Here is a 22869-nt window from a genome sequence, read left to right on the forward strand (position 1 = left end):
AATGCAGTAATATGGTCTCTGCGTTCTGTGCCTCTCATTTGCTACAGTAATCTTATGAACATCTTGCCTTTCAGCTTACCAATAAAACCCTAAGCAACAGCAGTCAGTCCGAGTTAGAAAATCGACTCCATCAGCTGACAGAGACTCTCATCCAGAAGCAGACCATGCTGGAGAGTCTCAGCACAGAGAAGAACTCTCTGGTCTTCCAGCTGGAGCGCCTCGAGCAGCAGATAAACTCTGCTGCCGGAAGCAGTAGTAACGGGTCTTCTATTAACATGGCTGGAGTTGACAGTGGAGAAGGTAAAAAAAAAGGGGGGCATGGGGTGAGGAATCTCCAAGGAATATTTCATTGCTTTAATTTCCAACCTTGCCAATTCAAACATGATCTGAAAAGTTACAGAAAGACATTTTTGTTTAAAAAAAGTTTTATCCAGCAGAGCACCCGCTTTTCTCCTGATGTGACGCTTGGTCTATACACTGTTTGATATGATCATTAGAGAACTGGACAGTGGGCTGATTAATATCCCTGACTCGTTTGGAACCTGGAGAAGAAGGTCCAAGGACACTTCACAGGCTGTCAAGGACAAATAATTCACCTGAGAGGGGCTTTCAGGACCCTTAAAGTAAAAGTTGCTTTAAAAACTGTAACTGTGAATATTAAAGTTAATATACAGTCAGTCACATGAGTATATCCATGCTCTATAATTTAAGTAGAGAAGTGTATAGATTCTCAAAGTACATGATCAAGAAGAATGCTGAAGAATGTTGAAGGCCTATTCAGTATCAGGTGCTGTTGCAGAAATACAGTCGTCAGCAAAAGAGGCCAAAATCTCTGTCCTGTAGATCTTACATTCTGGTGTCGTGGGGGGCTACAGGGGAGGTGACATAGAGTAAACAAGTTGTGTGAGATGGTGATGCACGCTAAGACAAAGTTAGACAGAAAAGATGTACAAGGTGCCAGGTGTAAGGATGGGGTAATAGCCCAAATAGGGCGGCAAAGGAAGACCTCATTGAAAAGTGGCATTTTATTGAAGTCTCAAAGGAAGTAAGGTGGTAGGTATGAAGAGATCTGCAAAAAAAGTATTCCAGGCAGAAAAAAGAGCAGGTGCAAAGGCCCTGAGGCGGCAGCATGACTGGCACAGTGCAGGGGGCAGGGCAGTTGGAGTAGACTGAGCGAGTCAGGCAGACTCGGGAGGAGGCTGTTGAGGCTGTGTCAGGACTTCCACTCTGAATGAAAGAGGGAGCCATAGAAGGGTCTGGAGAGCAGCGGCTGAGCTGGCCTGTCTATTTTAACAAGATGTCTCTGGCTGCTGCGCCAAGAATAGACTGCAGAGAATGAAGCACTGAGGCAGGGAGACCAGGGAGGGGCCCTGGTGTTAACCCATGTGAGAGATGTTGGTGACTCAGACCAGAGTGGAGACAGTAGGCATGAGTTCAGGATTTATCTGAAGGGAAGCAGATAGAACTGCTGGCAGATCAGATGTGGAGTTTGAGAGAAAGGAATCAAAGTGTTTGTGTACTTAGGGAAAACTGCAGGAAGAGAAGGTTGGCAGCAAGGGCAGGAAGTCAGGATGATGGTTTGGGGCGTGCTAGGTAGAGGTGTCCACCAGACGTCCACATGTAGATGGAACGGGTGCTTGGACAAGTCTGGAGTTGGGGGTGGCCTGGGCTGGAGATACAGATTTGGGAGTTACTAGCTTTGTAGAAAGAGTGTGCAGCCTCACTTTTGCTGGCCCAGGAAGAAAGTGCCCATTAGTGCTACCTCTTGCCAACACTTGGTAAATGCTAATTTTTTATCATTTCATGGGAAAATAATTTTCTTAGTTTTCAAATTTTGACTTTTGTGGATATGGAAGTTTAAATATTTTAACTTTAAAAAATGTTTTCATCTTTGGTTATATTGCTTAAAAATTGGCCTTAAGAACTTCTTCTACATGTAATATAATGTATGAAAGGGAAAGTATTAGTCACTCAATCACATCTGACTCTTTGTGACCCTGTGGACTGTAGCCCACCAGGCTCCTCTGTCCGTGGGATTTCCTAGGCAAGAATACTGGAGTGGGTTGCCATTTCCTTCTCCAGGGGATCTTCCCGACAAGAGACTGAACCCAGGTCTCTTGCATTGCAGGCAAATTCTTGGCCATCTGAACCACCAGGGAAACCCGATACAATTCAACTATAATTTTGTTAGAAAATTGATTTGGTGTCTGTACATTAATTATTTTCTTATTTATACAGGCACACGTCTGCGAAACGTTCCTGTTCTGTTTAATGACACAGAAACTAATCTGGCAGGAATGTATGGGAAAGTCCGCAAAGCTGCTAGTTCAATTGACCAATTTAGGTAAGCCGTGCCAGTATCAATGAGCAATGGACCGTATTTTTATAACATTTTCCAGTGGCTTCATAGTGAGTCCTGTCCAGCAGAGCTGATATAGTTATTCATTTATTTACCTACTTACTTAACTTACTTCCACGCCACTTGGCTTGTGGGATTAGTTTCCATGCCAGGGAACCCACACCTCCTGCAGTGGAAGTGTGGAGTGCTAACCACTGAGCTACCGGGGGATTCCCAAGCTGATGATTAAAGTGATGATTGCCTGACTCCTTTCATGATATTTCAGTGTCATGAAATTCCTTTAACAGGTCTGCCAGTGCCTGTATTTTATTGAAGGTGATTAACCCTGACCATTTCTCTCCTTTCTATAGTAAACTCTATTTAAAAATTCATTAAATTTTATTGAGAAAGCCTCTGTCATGTGAATACATCCATTTGAACATTTTATCTCCTTTATCATAGGATTAGAGTAAAAGATGCTATATATACAAATGAATAGTACTGATTTTAATATATACTATATACATAGCATAATTTATATATATATGTTATGTATATTTATAAAAAAACCTTTTTATACTAGCAGTCATCCACCTTATAAAGAAAATGTTTTGCCAGTGTATGTATATCACCTTGAGAAAGTTCATGTCTAAATAACCTGCTAAACTCTCTGGCCTTTTAGTTTTTGTAATAAAACATAGTTTAAATGAATTGTTGCACAATAGAGCAATCTTTTCTTACCTTTTTGTGTCAAAATGGAGCTATGGTGTTAAAAATAAGGAGAGTGATTTACTAATTTGAATTCCTGAAGCTATGGGCTTTGGATGCCATAGTTACTGTCTCCAAATTATTGAGCACATCTATTTCAACTATTGAGTAGTTCAACGTACATATTAATTTTTAGAGAATATATATACAAGGCATTGTGTTAAGGATAATGAAAGAAGCAGAGGTCTTAGAAGAAAGGTGTATTTGTACATGTATTTGTCTTAGGGAAAAAATGTTGAAAAAGACATGAGCAGTAAGGTCTGAATGTCATAATGCTTCCCATTCTTGAAGTGTTTACCTGGGTTTCTGTAATTTTGAACCTTTTACAAGTATGCTGCTGCTGCTAAGTCGCTTCAGTCGTGTCTGACTCTGTGTGACCCCATAGAAGGCAGCCCATCAGGCTCCCCCGTCCCTGGGATTCTCCAGGCAAGAACACTGGAGTGGGTTGCCATTTCTTTCTCCAATGCATGAAAGTGAAAAGTGAAAGTGAAGTCGCTCAGTCGTATCTGACTCTTAGTGACCCCATGGACTGCAGTCTTCCAGGCTCTTCCGTCCATGGGATTTTCCAGGCAAGAGTACTGGAGTGGGGTGCGATTGCCTTGTCCATGCAAAAGCTCCTAGATTAGTTATATCGAGGTTAATTCCAACTAGACTCTTTTCCTGTTCATGTCTTCACACTTGCCTTTGGTTCCTAAAAGAAAAATGATTGCTAAAGGGACTAAGTTTGCTTTCTACAGTTGTAACTGAAGAGAAGTAATAAACAGAATAGATCCAGCCCTTCCCCTGGTGGCACAGTGCATAGCAGTCCATCTACCAATGCAGAGGACAAGGGTTCCACCAGAAAGATTCCACACATGTCAGAGCAGCTAAGCCTGTGCGCCACAAGTACTGAACCCACGTGGTGCAACTGCTGGAGCCCGTGTGCTTACAGCCCGTGTGCATACAGCCCATGTGCTTACAGCCTGTGCTCCGCAGCAAGAGAAGCCCTCACAATGCAACAAAGTGTAGCCCCCACTCGCCACAACTAGAGAAAGCCCAGGCAAGGCAACAAAGACCCAGCACAGTCAAATAAATAATTAATTTAAAAATAATTTTAAAATGTTTTATGAAAAATAAATATATCTAGAATATTAATATCGAAAAAAGAATTAAGAGAAGTAGCATGTGGTAAAAATTTGCTGCTGCTGCTGCTGCTAAGTCACTTCAGTCATGTCCGACTCTGTGCGACCCCATAGACGGCAGCCCACCAGGCTCCCCTGTCCCTGGGATTCTCCAGGCAAGAACACTGGAGTGGGTTGCCATTTCCTTAAGTATTTGTTCACTACTATGATATTTTATATGGTTATTACAAGTAATCACTTAACAGTATACTATAAAACAAAATGTTTCTCTTATGGTAGCCACACAGTTTAAATGAGTAAAGTTTTAAAAACAAAAAACATGAGACATTATCACAGAAACGTGTGTTTTGAGTGTAACTCTCTCCTCTCTCTCCACCCCCACCCCTTGCTCAGCATCCGTCTGGGAATTTTTCTGCGAAGATATCCCATCGCACGAGTTTTTGTGATTATATATATGGTAAGTAAACTTGTTTGAGGAAACAGTGCTGCATTTGATTTTTAACTAGTTTTTTTCAGCTGCTCATCTTTTTAATTAAATGTTTAGCAGTCAGTTTTGAAAGCGTATCAAATTCATGTCTGATAACTTTTTTTCTTAAAGTATGCAAGTAAAGTCAATAATTCATTATGTCTAAAAATTAAATTGCTCAAAGGCTTTTCCTATAATAAAACTTTAGTGTAGTTTAATAGTTAACCTTTATTTCTGAGCCCCTCAAATGATAAAAATACAGTGCAAAACAATTTACTTCATTTTTATAAAAATACAATACAAAACAATTGACTTCATTTTTATCTTGAAGTAAAGCTTATTTCCATAAGTTTTGCTTTATTTCCTAAAGGGATCTCAAAGTTAATGTATATTCTTTTAGATTTCTTATGTCTAATAAAATGCTTACCATAGTTTGGCTGCTATGTCTTATCTTCTGTGAGCCCACTAACTGTTCGGAGTGGGGTTGTCTAAAAGTAGTTGAACTGAATTAAGACGGGCAGTTTTCTTGAAATAAAAGCACACCTAGAAATTTCCTTGTGGTCCACTAGAGGGAAGAGTTACTCCTTTAAATAAAAAGTTTTTAATAAGAGAGGGATGGGTAGTAGAGCAAAAGGAGAAAAAACTGAGTAACATCATAAAGGATTCAGAATGTGCCCACGTCTGGGTCGGGAGATCATGAGGATCACAGGCGCCCTCTGTGAGCATGAGATGCGATGTTGCACATCTGGTGTGCGAGGTGCTTCGTCATGGCACCTCCTCACGTCATCACCACCTTGGGGGAGTTAGTGAAAATTGATCAGCAGGTCCTATGCTGGACCCTGAGTCAGCCTCTGAAACCTGACACATTATTCCCATCTCCTCTTCACAGATCATGGCTAAACTCCCTCTCAAAATAGCAGCCATAACCGTTATAACAGAGACCCTTTCCAACCAACATCATGTATATCTAGCACTTTTAATCAGGCCATCTCCCCTGTATTTTAATCCCCTGATCAGTTAGTTATGTATACATGTGCGTGTTATGAGTGTGTTCACGACTTTACTCCTCTCGGCTGAGAATGCTGTAGGTATCGTAGCTCTTTATCACCCTTCATTGCACTTATTAGCTCACTTGAATGTATGTTTGTATCTTCCTTGTTTCTCCAGTAAACATGTACCAAGTGCCTGCAGGGTTGCAGACATAGTAAGGGCAGGGATACGGAGACACATGAGACGCGCTCCTGCGCTCAGTGCACTGCACGAGGGCCTTTGGGGAGGTTGATTTATTGGCTAATCTGTAGGTTGTTTTTTCTTTCTTTAGGCTTTGCTTCACCTCTGGGTCATGATTGTTCTGTTGACTTACACGCCAGAAATGCACCATGACCAACCGCGTGGCAAATGAACTGAGCCTGCTTGATTCAGTGATCAACCTTTCTCCAGACTTGGGGTCTGCGGAAGGGTCACTTGCCTAAAATTCCTGAGAGGGGTGTGCAACATTATTTTATCACTACAAGTATTGAACTTTTTAAGTTATTATACAAGTACTCTGCTACCCAAATTTTCCTCTGATTTCCTTCAAATGGTAAGAGTTTCTGAAACAAAAATAATTTAGCAAGCTCAGCTCTGCTTTTTCTGAGGTCAGCAGCACGGTGTATATATGTATACACAGAGATGCTGGGGTTGGATGCCTCTGTACAGGCTTCCTGTATTTTAGGTGACACTCATTATGGACTATAATCAGGGAAACTAATTGTATTTAGTGATATAAATAAAATGTTTTCCTTTTGATAATTCAGTCTGCCTTGTATTTTCATATATTTAATTTTGCAAATGTAGATTTACTTTTTACATGTTAAAGACCTGATTGGTATAAATCTTCTTATAAATATGTGAATAAAATTGACTGTGCATTTTTCTTTTTCAAAATGATAGTTTTTCATCCCCATTAAACAAGACCTTTCCAGATGGGCGTTCATGAGTAGAGCCAGAAATTAGAGCCAATGTCACTTGGAATTGCATTAGTGGTTTATATACTCTTTCCTCCCTATCCCCACCCCACGTGCTGTCTTCCTTTTATTTTTCTTTTTAAAAAGAAAATAGTTTCTTTTTAAACTTTTTTTTTTTTTTTTTTTGCCAATCAACAGTGTGGTGACAGTTTCAGGGGATAGCAAAGGGACATCCATACATATACATGTGTCCATTCTCCCCCAAATTCCCCTCCCATCCAGCCTGCCACATGGCACAAAGCAGAGCTCCCTGTGCTACACAGTAGGACCTTATCGGTTATCCATTTTGAATATAGTGGTATGTACATGTCGATCCCCAACTCCCTAACTATCCCTTCCCCCTAGTCCCGCCCCTCATCCATTGTCTTCCTCCACCCCTTTTCCTTTTCTCCATTCTGTATCTTGGTTTAGCTTGGGACATCCATCAAATTTGGTTTAACACCATTGCATTTTTAAAATACTCCAGTGCAGAGACGGTATCAAATTATTCTTTAAAAAGGGACATTCTCTTTGCCTGAAGTCCAGTATAATGTCTGTTTTGGCTTTTCTTCCTGTGTACATGTCTGAATTCTCATTTTGTCCACGCTCAGCACTGGTGGTCTCTCTTTGTACGTAAGTAGCATATGGAGATCCTGGGCTGGGCACAGGTATAGTGCTTCCTATCAGGAATGTCACTGCCTTTGCAGTAGCCTGCCAGTGCCTAACCAAAAACCTGACCAGTTCTATTCTTAATGATATTGATACTATGACTTTAAATGTCCTATAAATTGTTCAAAGGTTTTGGTATACTAGCTGTGGATATTTTCTTATTTTTTATCAGAATGAAGTTTTAAAGGTCATGTTAGGTGTATTCAGGCTTTTTTCCCAACCATGAATAAAAAAGAGTTCCATGCCATCTAAAAGTGGATATGAGATTTTGGAGGGTGGGGTAGAGGTGTGTTATTAAATCTATATGTCCTGGTTCTTATTCAGATGTCATAGCCTATCAGTCTGAGCTGGAAAGTCAAGTCTGATGTCAGAGTACAGTTTAGACTTATTAATATCTTTTAAAGTTTTTTTTTTTTTCCTCTTCTAATTTGGAAACATTTCTGGAAAAAGATTAAAACCAGGTTACATGCTTGAAGTGGAAAACGCCGCATGCTTCATCATCGTTCATGGCCAGACTTCCCGTCTCCGCGTGTCCTCCTGGCTTTTGTTGGGGCAGCTCTAAATCTTTTGTTGAGTTTTTACACATTCTTGGCTTTGGAAATAGTTTGACAAAGTGTTTCCGAGATTATTTTTCTGCAGTTGCTTAAATCTTTAATTGAGTTTCAGTTTCAGTATTCTTGACCACTAACACACTAGGGGATTTTTAAAAGTCTTCCACTCACTTATCCTCAGATAACACAAAACCTCCTTGACCTACTTAAAAGCGTTGTGTGAGAGCTGAATTTTTTTGCCTTCTCAATGTACTGCTTTGTGTTATGGCTGTCAGTTGGAAAATAGGATTATTTTCTTATTATAAGGAAATTTCCCTTGCTCTAGACTTCATGCTTGCTAAAACCCACCATTTCTCTTGCTGCAGAACAAAAACTTCAAAGGAAAAGTATGGGTTTCGTTCAAGTGTGGAACTAGGTCTACCCTGGTTAGTTTTATAGCCCCAATAAGGGAATAAAATCTGGGGCTGGACAGTCTAGCCTTCATTTAGAAAGACTTATGTATAGTCAAAGCTATGACTTTTCCAGTACAAATGTAAAAGTTAGACCATAAAAAAAGCTGAGCATTGAAGAACTGATGCTTCCAAATTGTGCTGGAGAAGACTCTTGAGAGTCCCTTGGACTGCAAGGGACCAAACCAGTCCATCCTAAAGGAAATCAACCCTGAATATTCATTGGAAGGACTGATGCTGAAGCAGAAGCTCCAGTACTTTGGCCACCTGATGCAAAGAGCTGGCTCTCTGGAGAAGACCCTGATGCTGGGAAAGACTGAAGGCAAAAGGAGAAGGGGGCAGCAGAGGATGAGATGGTTGGGTGTCATCACCGACTTAATGGAATGCGTTTGAGCAAACTCTGGGAGACAATGAAGGACAGGGATGTCTGGTATGCTACAGTCCATGGGGTCACAAAGAGTCGGAAAGAGTCAGAACGACTTAGCAACTGAACAGCAACAACATACAACTCACCCTGGAGGGGAAAATCCAACCCACGTGAGTATGCCTCGCTGGGCTCCAGCTCTCTACTGCAGGAGGACAGCTGTATTGGAAAAGGCCCATATGGGCATCTGGGTCTGGATGGAAGTAGGACAGAATGGGTGAAGCCGAAGGACCTGATGGCCTGAAGCACTTCAGTTTGTGATTGGTCAGAAGAAAGAAATGACAGTATCGTCTTAGCGGTTATTCTGAACACAGTAAGGCTCGTATTCCTAGGAACTCTTTGCTGAGTGAGGAGACTGTGCATTGAATGGTTCTGAACTTCCACAGTTCTAACGTGGGGTCTGTCTTCAGACACAGACTCCAACACAAACACCTCAAATGAAATGTTCTTTTTTGTACGAACACTTGTTTGTCAAGGGTATTACCTACAGAAACCTCATTTGTAGAAGATGTCTCAAAGGAAAAAAGTGGTGGTGAAATACTTTTAAGCCATCACGAGATAGGTCAGATTACGTGCTCCTTGTGCTGGCCCCTTCTAGGAACTGGGAATAGAGCGGTGAACAAAAGTCCTGCCTTCGTGGAGCTTACCTTTGAGTGAGGGTGGGAAGACCACAAACGTATGCATAACTTGTCACTCAGAGTTAAATGCTGTGATTAAAAATAAAATGAGACAAAGGCATAGAGGGAGATGGGAAAGGTGGAGGGAAGTCCTCCCTCCAGGAGTAACGCTGGTGCAGGGCTTGAAGAAGGTTACAGGCCATGCAAAGTGGAGCACTTTAAGTGCAACCCCCTCTAAGAGGAATGTGCTTGGTGCAAGCAAGGAACAGAAGGGGCAGGAGGCTGGAGTGGCTGGACACAGTGAGGGGATGTGGGGGTGGGGGTCAGTGTGGGATAGAGACCTGTAGACCCACGTAAGGACGTTGAAATCCCACTTAGTTTCTCCTCAGTAGCCCCTCTGCCCCTGAAGTACTGCCTTATTTAAACAAGGAAAAGCTTTAAAAATCTTATGTTTTAGAAATCTACAGACTTACCGGGACTTCCTTAGTGGCCCAGAGGCTAGGACTCCATGCTCCCAGTGCAGGGCGTTGGGCTCCATCCCTGGTCAGGGAGCTAGATCCTACATGCCAAACTAAGAGCTTGCATGCCACAGCTATTGCTCCCACGTGCCGCGACTAAGACCCAGTGCAGCCCAATAAGTAAATAAATACGTTAAACAAAGAAATCTGCAGATCACAGTTGTTCCACATGCAAATGCTAAATTTGCTGAAGCGAGGACAGCCTGAACAGGCAGGGGTGATTCTCCTGAGCAGTTACAGAGAATACCAAGTCAAAGAATTGGTACCTTCCAACATAACTCCTTGGTCTCCACATTCATAATTGATGCCTCGTCTCAGTTCAAGGACAAAGAGAAAAGTGGAATCCAAGAGCAGAGCCCTTCATGTCTGAAGGCAAATGTCTCCCATCCGTTGATCAACCAGCCTTAGCACAGTTCACTGTCCGGTATTACCTCTCTGATGCTATCAGAACTCATAAAATGACATTTCTGATCCTGTGAGGACAAAGCCATTATTCTTTTGACTGCACCACACATCTTGTGGGATCTTAGCTCTCCAACCACAGACTGAACCTGTGCGCTTGGTGGTGAAAGCACAGAGCCCTAACCACTGGACTACCAGGGAATTCCCAAAGATATTATCTTTTGTATCCACTATTATATCCTTAATGCCTAGAGCAGTGCCTGACATAGAGTCGGCCTTCAGTTGCTCACTGAACTTCACTGACATTTAGGCAAAATACTAAACTAATATATAACTCCTTTAGAGCTCCATGGGCCTTCACTAGCATCTGCCCCGTTCACGCCGCATCTCTAGTTTCCAAAACGAGCAAAGAACAGAAACTAACCAGCCAGGTATGTTGCTAGAAGTGAGGATTTAGACTGGGCAGCTTGTCAGCGTTTTCACAAAGAAAGAAAAGCCATACGAGTTTAAAATACAAAAGCAAAAGGTGACCGGCGGGTACTGCTAATCCTAGATGTTCACAGTCAAGACCTTTAATCGTCAGGGAAAATTCATTCATGCTTAATGACTCTCCCCCCAAAAACAGGCAAGGCTGCTTGTAGTGGAGAAGACTTCTGATAGCAAGAAGATATTTAGATTGAGTTTTTGAAAGTTCTGCCAAGCAACATGTAGATACCTTTTAGTTCAGTTCAGTTAGTCGTGTCCAACTCTTTGAGACCCCATGAACTGCAGCACGCCAGGCCTCCCTGTCCGTCACCAACTCCCGGAGTTCACTCAAACTAACGTCCATCGAGTCAGTGATGCCATCCAGCCATCTCATCCTCTGTCGTCCCCTTCTCCTCCTGCCCCCAATCCCTCCCAGCATCAGTCTTTTCCAATGAGTCAACTCTTCGCATGAAGTGGCCAAAGTATTGGAGTTTCAGCTTTAGCATCATTCCTTCCAATGAACACCCAAGACTGATCTCCTTTAGGATGGACTGGTTGGATCTCCTTGCAGCCCAAGGGACTCTCAAGAGTCTTCTCTAGCACCACAGTTCAAAACATCAATTCTTCGGTGCTTAGCTTTCTTCACAATCCAACTCTCACATCCATAAATGACCACTGGAAAAACCATAGCCTTGACTAGACGGACCTTTGTTGGCAAAGTAATGTCTCTGCTTTTCAATATGCTATCTAGGTTGGTCATAACTTTTCTTCTTCTTTACTAATGTCAAGTTTCCTCTCTACTCCATCAGACCTCTCCTCTTTAGCTGATGAACTTCTTTCTTGGTCGCGCTAGTTAAACTGAGTTCACACAAAGTAATAAGATTGATGTATATAGACCTATCAACTACTAGCAATTTGCTTTAATTCACAAATGTAGCTTAAGTCAACTGAAATCAAGATTTAATTAAAACCTGGACTTCCCTGGTGGTACAGTGGGTGAGAATCCACCTGCCAATGCAGGGGACACAGGTTTGATCCTTGGTTCGGGAAGATCTCACTTGCTTTGAGCAACTAAGCTCATGCACCATAACTGCTGAAGCCCAAGCACCTGGAGCCTGTGCTGCCCAAGAGAAGCCCGTCCACCCCTACTAGAGAGGAGGCCCCGCTTGCTGCAACTAAAGCAATGAAGACACCACGCAGCCAAAATAATAATAATAATTAGTTAATTAAAACATTAAATGTAATTGGGGCTAGAATATGCGTACTCAACATGGATTGATATCACCTCCAAGGGGGTGAAAATTGATTCTTAGGTGGGGAAAAATATTGTTTTTATATATAAAGCTCAGATATACATGCAGTTTTTTTTTAATCTTAGTTCACTGATTCCTAAAATGTTGATGTTTACTCTTGCCATCTCCTGCTTGACCACATCCAATTTATCTTGATTCATGGACCTAATATTCCAGGTTCCCAGGCAATACTGTTCTTTACAGCACTGGACTTTACTTTCACCCCAAGGCACATCCACAACAGAGTGTCATTTCCACTTTGACCCAGGCTCTTCATTCTTTCTGGAGCTATTTCTCTGCTCTTCCCCAGTAGCGTTGGGAATATTGGACACCTACTGGCCTGGAGGACTCGTCTTCTAGTGTCATGTTTTTGCCTTTTCTACTGTTCATAGGGTTCTCAGGCAAGAATACTGGAGTGGTTTGCCATTCCCTTCTCCAGGGGGCAACAGAGGATGAGATGGTTGGATGGCATCACTGACTCAATGCACATGAGTTCGAGCAAACTCCAGGAGATAGTGAAGGACAGGGAAACTTGGCATGCTGCAGTCCACAGGGTCGCAAAGAGTCAGGCACAACTTAGCTACTGAAGAACATACATGCAGTATGTAACAGTATATCTGTGACATTAAGATTTTATTGGGGTGCAGAGTAATAATGAAAAAAAAGGTTGAGGAATTCTGGACTAGAAAGATAAAGCAACCTAGGTCCTGCCCTCGTGAAGCCTACATTCTAACTAAGGAAACTGTATTTTGAAGTCATGCATGATCTGCCTTCACTACCTCATGAACTTCAAGTCACCCCCCACATCGTCTATGACCCTCCAGTCTTGTACTGTTCTAGTCAATTGCTGTTCTGATTATTCACTGTCTTTTCCTATGGGAAGATTTAATTTCCTGTCCCGCTAATGTCAGCCTTGGCCACATAACCTGACTTGATTTGGTTGGTGAAATGTGAGTGGAAGGGACATGAGCCATTCCCAAGCTTTAAGTATCATCTTGTAGTTTTACCCCCCCAACTTGTTCCTCCACGATGAGCCCAACATATTCTAGACAGGGGCTAGTTCTTTGGTCTAGATCCTAGAATGAAGAGGACATGGAGCAGAGCCAAAACATGGCACGTGTCCACAATGGACACAGAGCTTGAACAAAAAGTACAACTTGGCTTTTGTGAGCTCCTGAGATTCTGGAGGTTGGTTGTTAACCTCATCATGACTCAGCAGTAGATGACTAATGGAGCTACCAACGTATCCTGCTTTTTCTTCACCTCCAGACCTCCTCTACGCTTAGGACACTTCCCTTCTTGGTTCCTGGCCTTTCCTGCTGTCAGTTTACATGCCCTTTTCTCTATTAAGTCAGAGTTCCTCCCTTCCCCTCCCCAGAAAAAAAATACACCAGGCTGGGTGTCTCTAGCAGGCAGAATAACGGCCCCCTGTAAAGCACGTCCATGTCTTAATTCCCGAAACGTATAAATATGTTATGGCAAAAGGGACATTGCAGATGTGATTAAGGATCATAACAAAAGAAGATTATCTTAACCAGCTGTGCCTGGGTGTAAACATAAGGGCCCTTAAAAGATGGAAGAAGAAAGCAGCAGAGTCAGAGATGTCATGTCAGAAGCAGAAGGCAGAAGGACTGAATTGCTGGCTTTGAAGATGGAGGAAGGGGCCATGAATCAAAGAATGCAGGCAGTCTCTAGAAGCTAGAAAAGGCGAGGAGACAGATTCTTCCCTTGAGTCTCTACTAAGGAAGAAAGCCCTGCCAAGACCTTGATTTTGACCCAATGAGACCCACTTCACACTTCTGACCTCCAAGACTATAAGAGAGTAAATTTGTGTTGCTTTTAGGCACTAAGTTTCTAGTAATTTGTTACAGCAGCAATAGACCACTAAGACAGTGTCCTTCCCTGGTTGTGAACTCCAATAGCCCAGTAGTTCCCTAAGCATAATACTGATGTTGACTTGAACTGTCTCTTCACTTTCCATCACTCCATCCTTCTGGAATGAACAGACAACCAGGACTAATGAGGAACAGTGATGGGTGGCAGAAAAGTATAAGCCTAAGGCTGGACGCTTCTACTTTCTGGTTTGCTTAAATCAGCTGAACTGGGCCAGGCACTAAACGTTTATGATCTTCAGTGTCCTCATCTTTAAGAATAGAGAAGCTGAAGAGAAACACAAAGAATTTCCCCCAGGTAAAAGAGCATTTTCTAAGTTGAAAGTGTATACAAATGTTCGTTTTTTTTTTTTTTTTAATCAGATGCTGTTTAGTTTAAAGATGGATGGGACTGAGAAAATGGAAAACAGCCCTACTGACATCCAGTCAGCCATGTTCCCAGCCAAACATGAACCATGCTGAGAACGGGACATTGGCAAAGTCACTCTGGTCAGCCCCCAAATTCCTAAACACCCCAATACACTCTCTGACATGCATTCCTCCTTTCTGAGAAATTGCTGCTGTTTCAACCAATAACAACTCAAGCCCCACTGAATCTCCTTTTAGATGACAATCACTTAAGTACTCAGTCACCCAGTTGCCCCTGCTTCTCGTCAGCATTCAACAAAGGGTGGCCCACTCCAGTGTTCTGGCCTGGAAAACTTCATGGATAGAGGGGCCTGGCAGGCCACAGCCCATGGGATTGCAAACAGAAGGGCACGACTAAGCGTGCACACACATACACACACACACACAAACCCAGAGGAGGCCCCTGATTAACATACCTCTGAATCATTGAACGCAAACCCTAGAAGAAGCCCCTTTCATCTCCCCTGCTGGGACACTCCTGAGGACACCTCCTCCTTGGCTACAGTAAGCTTGGTAAACCTAAATTTGGGAGTCTGTGTTTTGTTTATATGTTTTGACTTCAGGTGTGGTCTTTGGTCCATTGGAAGCTCTTCATAATTTTAAATTTACAAACAAGCAAACAGATTAGGAGACCCATCAAGGTCCTCCGATTAGGTACAAAAATGAGATCAAACTTGTGTTTGTTTTCGTATCATGATGGACTTGGGCTATTTGATTACTGAACATGTCAACTCACCAGATCTGTCTGGCACCCAGGCTCCTATTTCTCATCGTGGCTAGAACCTTCCAGTAGCTTTTAGTCGCTGGAGAAAACCTGCCATATTTTTTTTCAAATAACGCTTAGTCCTGGGCCAAAGCCAGATATTCTGATGAGAGTTAATTGTTCTTTATCAGCTTGAGAGGAAGCAGGTGTGTGTTCCCCGCTGCCATCTGATTTCTTCCGTTGAGATCTAGAAGCAGACGCTCCACCAGCCGCCCCAGCAGGAAATTACCCTTCTGTAGAAGGTAAACAAGAGGGTTTGCTTTATTTTTAGTCAGAATATTGGACCTAAAAAACATTTCCAATCACTTATTGTTTTTTTTTAATCTGATTATTAGAGTAATATTGCTGTTGTAAAAAATACAGAAAAGTGTAAAGAAGAGGGTATCATTTATCCATAGACCCACGACTCTAAACAAGTAAGTCTTCACATTTGGGCGTTTCCTTCCAGTCTTTTTTTTTTCCATTGTGTATGTGTATGTACATGGAGTGGTCCAGAAGTGGAGAAAAACAGCTTATAGTGGAATTTACACCCTATATACAATTTTCAATTTTAATCGTATTTCTAATATATACTACATGCTCATTATAAAAATTATAAGCAATACCGTGTGTGTGTGTGTTGCTCAGTCACGTCCAACTCTTTGCAACCCTATGGACTATAGCTCACCAAACAATTCTGTCTGTGAGATTTCCCAGGCAAGAATACTGGAGTGGCCATTTCCTTCTCCAGGGGATCTTCCAGACCCAGGGACTGAACCCAGGTCTCCTGCATTGCGGGCAGATTCTTTACCATCTGAGCCACCAGGGAAGCCCAAAGCAATACCCTACACAGAGCAAAAAGCTCTAATGCATTTTTAGCACTTTGCCATCCAGCCACTTCCCAAGGATAACTCCTCTTAAATAAGGAGGGAATGATTCCGACTGCTCACTTGTAAATCCTCAGTGAATGAGGATTTAGTGGTGGGCAAGGGGAGGTGTGGCACTTGTATCTATTTATTTTATTTTATTTTGGCCACAGCATGTGGCATGCAGAATCTTACGTTTCTCCACGAGGGATCAAACCCAAGCCCCCTGTGAGGGAAGCACAGAGTCTCAACCACCCGACCTCCAGGAAAGTCCCAGTGTGGCAGTTTTAGAATGGATTCTTCTCATTCCTTTTGTGGCAGACAGACCGTAAGTTGACCAATGATTTCCTGTCTCCTGGTGCCCATGCCTTTGTGTAATTCTCTTCTCGTGAGTACAGATGGGATCCATGACTAGCTTCTAACAAATAGAATATAGCAAGTGTAATAGTATGTCCATCCCTTGATTTGGTTACATGATAAGGCAAAGACGGTTGGATGTGTCAGCCTCATGATTACACTACATTATGTAAGATTCCATTTTAGCAGACTGGATTCTCCTTGTTGTCTTGATGAGGCGAGTGTCTGTATTGAGAAGCCCATGTGTTAACAGACAGTGCATAACCTTTGGGACCTGATGGCAGCCTCCCAGCTAACAGCCAGCAAAAAGCCAGGTCCTAGATAATACAACTGCAAGGAAATGAATCCCGCTCACAGCTTGCACAGACTTGGAAGCAGATTCTTCCCCAGTCAAGCCTCCCAATTAGCCTGGCCAACATCCTAATTATAGCCTTGTAAGATCCAGAACAGAGCCCAGCTAATTGTACCCAGACTCCTGAACCACAGACATTTGGGGATAATAAATGCATATTGTCTGAAGGTGCTAGAATTGTGGTAATTTGTTACACAGTGATAGGAAAGAAATACACCTCATCTATGCATTTCCAGAGCGCAGGGCTAGGACTCCTTGGTTGCGAGCAACAGGTACCAGTTCAAACTGGTAAAAGGAAAATCTAAAGGTTCACCCACTTGATGCCAAGAGCCAGCTCCCTGGAAAAGACCATGATGCTGGGAAAGATTGAAGGCAAAAGGAGAATTGGGCAGCAGAGGATGAGATGATCTGATGGCATCACCAACACAATGGACATGAATTTGAGCAAACTCTGGGAGATAGTGAAGGACAGATGAGCTTGGCCTGCTGCAGTCCATGGGGTCCCAAAGAGTCAGACATGACTAAGTGACTACACCACCACCACCATTAACACAGCCAATAAATTTAGCACTGCGCAAGGATATTATTTAATATCCAGTCCATATGTTTATAATAGTCTGAAACATGTTCTTTGTAAGCTGTTTAAAATTTTTTCCTGATTCAGGATCCAAGATCCAATCCAACCTTGCACAGAATTACCCAAGTCCCCCAGTCCCTTTAATCTGGAACAGCCCCCTGTCCTGTCCTATCCTTTGGTCCTTCTTGCACTGATATCTTGAAGAGAGTGGCATGGTTTTCTTGTCGAAGGACCTACAACATAGATGTATGTTTCTTCCCAATTGGATTCAGGTTTAACATTTCAGGGAGGAATTCTTAAGCAGATGATGTCAGGTCAATATATCAGTTCAGGAGGCACCAATTGTCAGTGATGCTAAGTTTGATCACTTAGTTAAAATGTTTCCTGACAGGTCTCTCCATCATAAAAGCGTATTTTGCCTTTTTTTGTTGTTGTTAATAGGTATTTGGTGGAGTGATACGTCAGACCATGCAAAGATCTTATTCCCCAACAAACTTTCAGTAGTTATAGAATGCACTGACAAAAAGAAAAGACCAAGCAAAAAGGAATGCACTGGCAATCCTTACCTGAATTATTATATTAGTTTATTATATTATATATTATTATATTATATTTTATTAATATATCACCATTTTTCATACCATTGTGTGCTGATCTTTTTTTCCCCACACTTTTTTAAATACTATTACTGTATACTTATGAATTCCTTTTTCTAAAAAAGTGTTAAAATCCAATGTTGTCATTCTTGTTGATATTTAAACTGCCCCAGGTTTGGCCAGTGGGAGCCCCTCCAAGCCAATTCCCATGTCCTTTCCACCTGTCCCCTTCATCTTGGAGCACATCTTTGCTTTCCGGCATGCCAAGATGTTCCAGTCTAACACGGAACATTCCCTGCCCTTGACCTGGAATCAGTCATTTCTGCAAAAAGCGTTCCTTTTTAAGGAGAATGATAGAAACCAAGATCTCAACATTAAGACCTCCGAGACAATTTTTCAAGTTGTTAACCCTAATGGCAGGAAGCAAAGAGGAACTAAAGAGCCTCTTGATGAGGGTGAAAAGGCTGGCTTAAACTCAACATTCAAAAAGCTAAGATCATGGTCCCATCACTTTATGGCAAATAGGGAAAAAAATGAAAAGAGTGGCAAACTTTATTTTCTTGGGCTCCAAAGTCACTGAGGACAGTGACTGCAGCCATGAAATTAAAAGAGGTTTGCTCCTTGGAAGAACAGCTATGACAAACCTAGACAGCATATTAAAAAGCAGAGACATTACTTTACTGACAAAGGTCCATATACTCAAAGCTATGGTGTTTCCAATGGTCATGTATGGATGTGAGAGTTGGACCATAAAGAAGGCTGAACACCAATTCAATGCTTTTGAATAGCAGTGCTGGAGAAGACTTTTGAAAGTCCCTCAGACTGCAAGAAGATTAGTCAATCCTAAAGGAAATCAACTCTGAATATTCACTAGAAGAACTGATGCTGAAGCTGAAGCTCCAATGCTTTGGCCACCTGATGTGAAGAGCTGACTCGCTGTGGAAAAGACTCTGATGCTGGAAAAGATGGAAGACAGATGGAGAAGGGGATGACAGAGGATGAGATGGTTGGATGGCATCACCAACTCAATGGACATGAGTTTGAGCAAGCTCTGGGAAATGGTGAAGGACAGGGAAGCCTGGGGTACTGCAGTCCATGGGGTCACGAAGACTCAGACGCAACTTAGTGACTGAGCAACAACATCCGCATAATATTTCCAGTAATGGTTGTATTACCATTTAACTATTCCATTAATACTGGGTACTTTGAAGAGAAAAAATCTTTCACTATTCAAAATAACACTGTGATGAAACAACTTGGACACAAATACATTTTTTGAACTAAGAATGAGTGACTGAGGACATACCCCAGAGGGGAGTCACTGGGTTACAGGGAGAGGCACTTTTCAGACTCGCTTTGCAAATCGCCCAAGTACCCTCCAGAGAGACGGTGGCCAGCTTGCCGCCTGCTAGCAGTGGATCAGATTCTTAGCGCACTCTCACCTGCAGCAAGTATTAGAATAGGAAAGAGGGGGACTTCCCTGGCAGTCCAGTGGTTAGGACTTCCCCTTCCAATGCAGGGGGTGCAGGTTCCACCCCTGGTTGGGGAGTGAAGGTCCCACATGCCTGTCAGTCAAAAAACCAAAACATTAAACATCTTACCAAATTCAATAGAGACTTTAAAAATGGTCCACATTAAAAAAAAAATCTAAAAAAGAGAGAGCAGTTCTTTAAATCTGATGGAGAGCATGATATCTCGTTGGTTTTCTATTCATTTGATTACTGGTTAGGCTGAATATAATCCAGTAGGATGTTTTTCATGTTTATTATTTGAATGTGTTGTATAAAATCAGGCCATTTTAATAGGAAGAGCTGACTCATTAGAAAAGACCCTGATGCTGGGAAAGATTGAAGGCAGGAGGAGAAGGGGATGACAGAGGACAAGATGGTTCGGTGGCATCACCAACTCAATGGATATGAGTTTGAGCAAGCTCTGGGAGATGGTGAAGGACAGGGAAGCCTGATGTGCTGCAGTTCATGGGGTCGCAAAGAGTTGGACATGACTGAGTGACTGAACAACAAAAGTCATCCAGCAATAGGCCAGCTGCTTCCAACCAAGCCTCTATAGACAGAAAGGCTTTGATCACATGCAACATAGTCTACCTTTAATGCCACCATTGTTTCAGAACTTCTGTAGTGGTCTAGTGGTTAAGACTGTGATTCCACAGCAAGGGGCATGGCTTTGATTCCGGGTCGGGGAGCTAACATCCTGCATGCTATGCAGTGCAGCCAAACATTCTTTTAAAATGTGGATTAAAGACCTAAATGTGAGACCGGATACTATAAAACTCCTAGATGAAAACATAGGCAGAGCACCTAGGCATAGGCATAAATCACAGCAGTATCTTTTTTTGGTCAATTTCCCAGAATAATGGAAATAAAACAAAAATAAACAAATGGGACCTACTTAAACTCAAAAGCTTTTGCACATCAAAGAAAACAATAAACAAAATGAGAAGACAGCCCACAGATTGGGAAAAACATTTGCAAATGCTGTGACTGACAGTGGATTAGTCTCTAAAATTTACAAACAGCTCACGACACTTAGCAACATCAAAACAGACAACCCACTCAAAAAATGAGCAGAAGACCCAAATAAACATTTCTCCAAAGATGTACATATGGCCAACAGGCACATGAAAAGATGTTCAACATTGCTAATTATTACAGAAATCCAAATCAAAACTACAATGAGATATCACCTCAAACCAGCCAGAATGGCTATCATCAAAAAAATACCCACAAACAATAAATGCTGGAGAGGGCATGGAGAGAAGGGAACCCTCCTACACTGTTGGTGGGAATGTAAATTGGTACAGCCACTGTGGAGAGCAGTATGGAGATTCTTTAAAAAACTAGAGCTACCATATGACCCTGCAATCCCACTCCTGGGCATATATCCAGAGAGAAACATGATCCGAAGGATACATGCATTCCAACATTCATTGGAGCATTGTTTACAATAGCCAAGACATGGAAGCAACCTAAATGCCCATCAACAGAGGAATGGATAAAGAAGATGTGGTACATATTTACAATGGAGTATTACTCAGCTATTAATAAGAGTGAAATAATGCCATTTGCAGCAACATGGACGGACTTAGAGAGCGTCATGCTGAGTGAAATAAGTCAGAGAAGGAGAAATACCATATAACATCCCTTATATGTGAAATCTAAAAAGAAATTATATAAATGAACTTGCTTACAAAATAGAAACAGACTTACAGACTTGGAGAATGAACTTACAGTTGCTGGGGCGGAAGGATTGGGGGAAAGGATAATTAGGGAGTTTGGAATGGACATGTGTACATTGCTGTATTTTAAATGGATAACCAACAAGGACTTACTGTATAGCAAAAAGACCCCAAACAACCCACCACTGTGTCAAAGTAGTGAATGAGTACAAACAATAATTCAAGCTATCTGCAGCAATTAATATGATATCAAAATATCTGTGACTTTCATTGGAAACAAATTCACAGGTATAAATTTGTGGTTTGTTATCTGTTTTCATAATTAAAGGAAAAGGCTAAATTTAATTCAAAAATAAATAATGATGTAACTTTCCCCATGTAAGTCCACAGGTCCCCTGAATTCTATGCATAGACCTCTCAAGGGTCGAACAGCGGTTAACAACCTCTGCATGGATCCCTGGGCCCCTGCTAAGGCCACCTGATGACCACCCACTTGCTTTCAGTGAATGATAAATGAATTCTTTTCCTAATGGGGCACTGAGATTTGGAAGTTGTCTGTTACAGCAGCTAGCATTGCTTGTTCTGGTGGTGGTTTTGTCGCTAACTTGTGTCCCACTCTTTGCGACCCCATGGACTGTAGCTCACCAGGCTCATCTCTCCATGAGATTCTCCAGGCAAGAATGCTGGCATGGGTTGCCATTCCTTCTCTGGGGATCTTCCCCATCCAGGGATCAAGCCCAGGTCTCCTGCATCACAAGCAGATTCTTTACTGACTGAGCCACCAGGGAAGCTAACATTCAGTTCAGTTCAGTTCAGTCATTCAGTCGTGTCTGACTCTTTGCGACCCCATGAACCGCAGCACACCAGGCCTCCTTGTCCATCACCAACTCCTGGAGTCCAACCAAACCCATGTCCATTGAGTCGGTGATGCCATCCAGCCATCTCATCCTCTGTCATCCCCTTCTCCTCCTGCCCTCAATCTTTCCCAGCATAGGGGTCTTTTCAAATGAGTCAGGTCTTGGCATCAGGTGGCCAAAGTATTGGAGTTTCAGCTTTAAAATCAGTCCTTCCAATGAACACCTAGGACTGATCTTCTTTAGGATGGACTGGTTGGATCTCCTTGCAGTCCAAGGGACTCTCAAGAGTCTTCTCCAACACCACAGTTCAAAAGCATCAATTCTTCAGTGCTCAGCCTTCTTCATAGTCCAACTCTCATCCATATATGACCACTGGAAAAACCATAGCCTTGACTAGATGGACCTTTGTTGACAGAGTAATGTCTTTGCTTTTGAATATGCTATCTAGGTTGGTCATAACTTTCCTTCCAAGGAGTAAACGTCTTTTAATTTCATGGCTGCAGTCACCATCTGCAGTGATTTTGGAGCCCCCCAAAATAAAGTCTGCCACTGTTTCCCCATCTATTTGCCATGAAGTGATGGGACCAGATGCCATGATATTAGTTTTCTGAATGTTGAGCTTTAAGCCAACTTTTTAACTCTCCTCTTTCACTTTCATCAAGAGGCTCTTTAGTTCTTCTTCACTTTCTGCCATAAGGGTGGGGTCATCTGCATATCTGAGGTTATTGCTATTCCTCCCGGCAATCTTGATTCCAGCTTGTGCTTTCTCCAGCCCAGCGTTTCTTATGATGTACTCTGCATATAAGTTAAATAAGCAGGGTGACAATATACAGCCTTGACGTACTCCTTTTCCTATTTGAAACCAGTCTGTTGTTCCATGTCCAGTTCTAACTGTTGCTTCCTGACCTGCATACAGGTTTCTCAAGAGGCACTTAATTCTAACTAACACAGATATCAAGCCTTA

At 42.2% G+C, this 22869-nt stretch overlaps 1 protein-coding gene across 2 annotated transcripts in view; it reads left to right on the plus strand.

Annotated features, from left to right (window-relative positions):
- The window catches only part of GOLGA5 (golgin A5), a 28814-nt gene extending 22330 nt beyond the window's left edge, over positions 1 to 6484 (plus strand). For both annotated transcript variants that reach the window (XM_070357874.1, XM_005907627.3), the window contains exons 10-13: positions 75 to 300; positions 2239 to 2344; positions 4621 to 4684; positions 6015 to 6484. In XM_070357874.1, the coding sequence (XP_070213975.1) occupies positions 75 to 300; positions 2239 to 2344; positions 4621 to 4684; positions 6015 to 6095 (477 nt within the window). In that variant the 3' untranslated portion in view covers positions 6096 to 6484. The remainder of the gene's footprint in view (positions 1 to 74; positions 301 to 2238; positions 2345 to 4620; positions 4685 to 6014) is intronic.
- The last annotated feature ends 16385 nt before the right edge of the window (positions 6485 to 22869 follow it).

Source organism: Bos mutus, chromosome 21 (assembly GCF_027580195.1).
Source record: "Bos mutus isolate GX-2022 chromosome 21, NWIPB_WYAK_1.1, whole genome shotgun sequence".
Lineage (NCBI taxonomy): Eukaryota > Metazoa > Chordata > Mammalia > Artiodactyla > Bovidae > Bos > Bos mutus.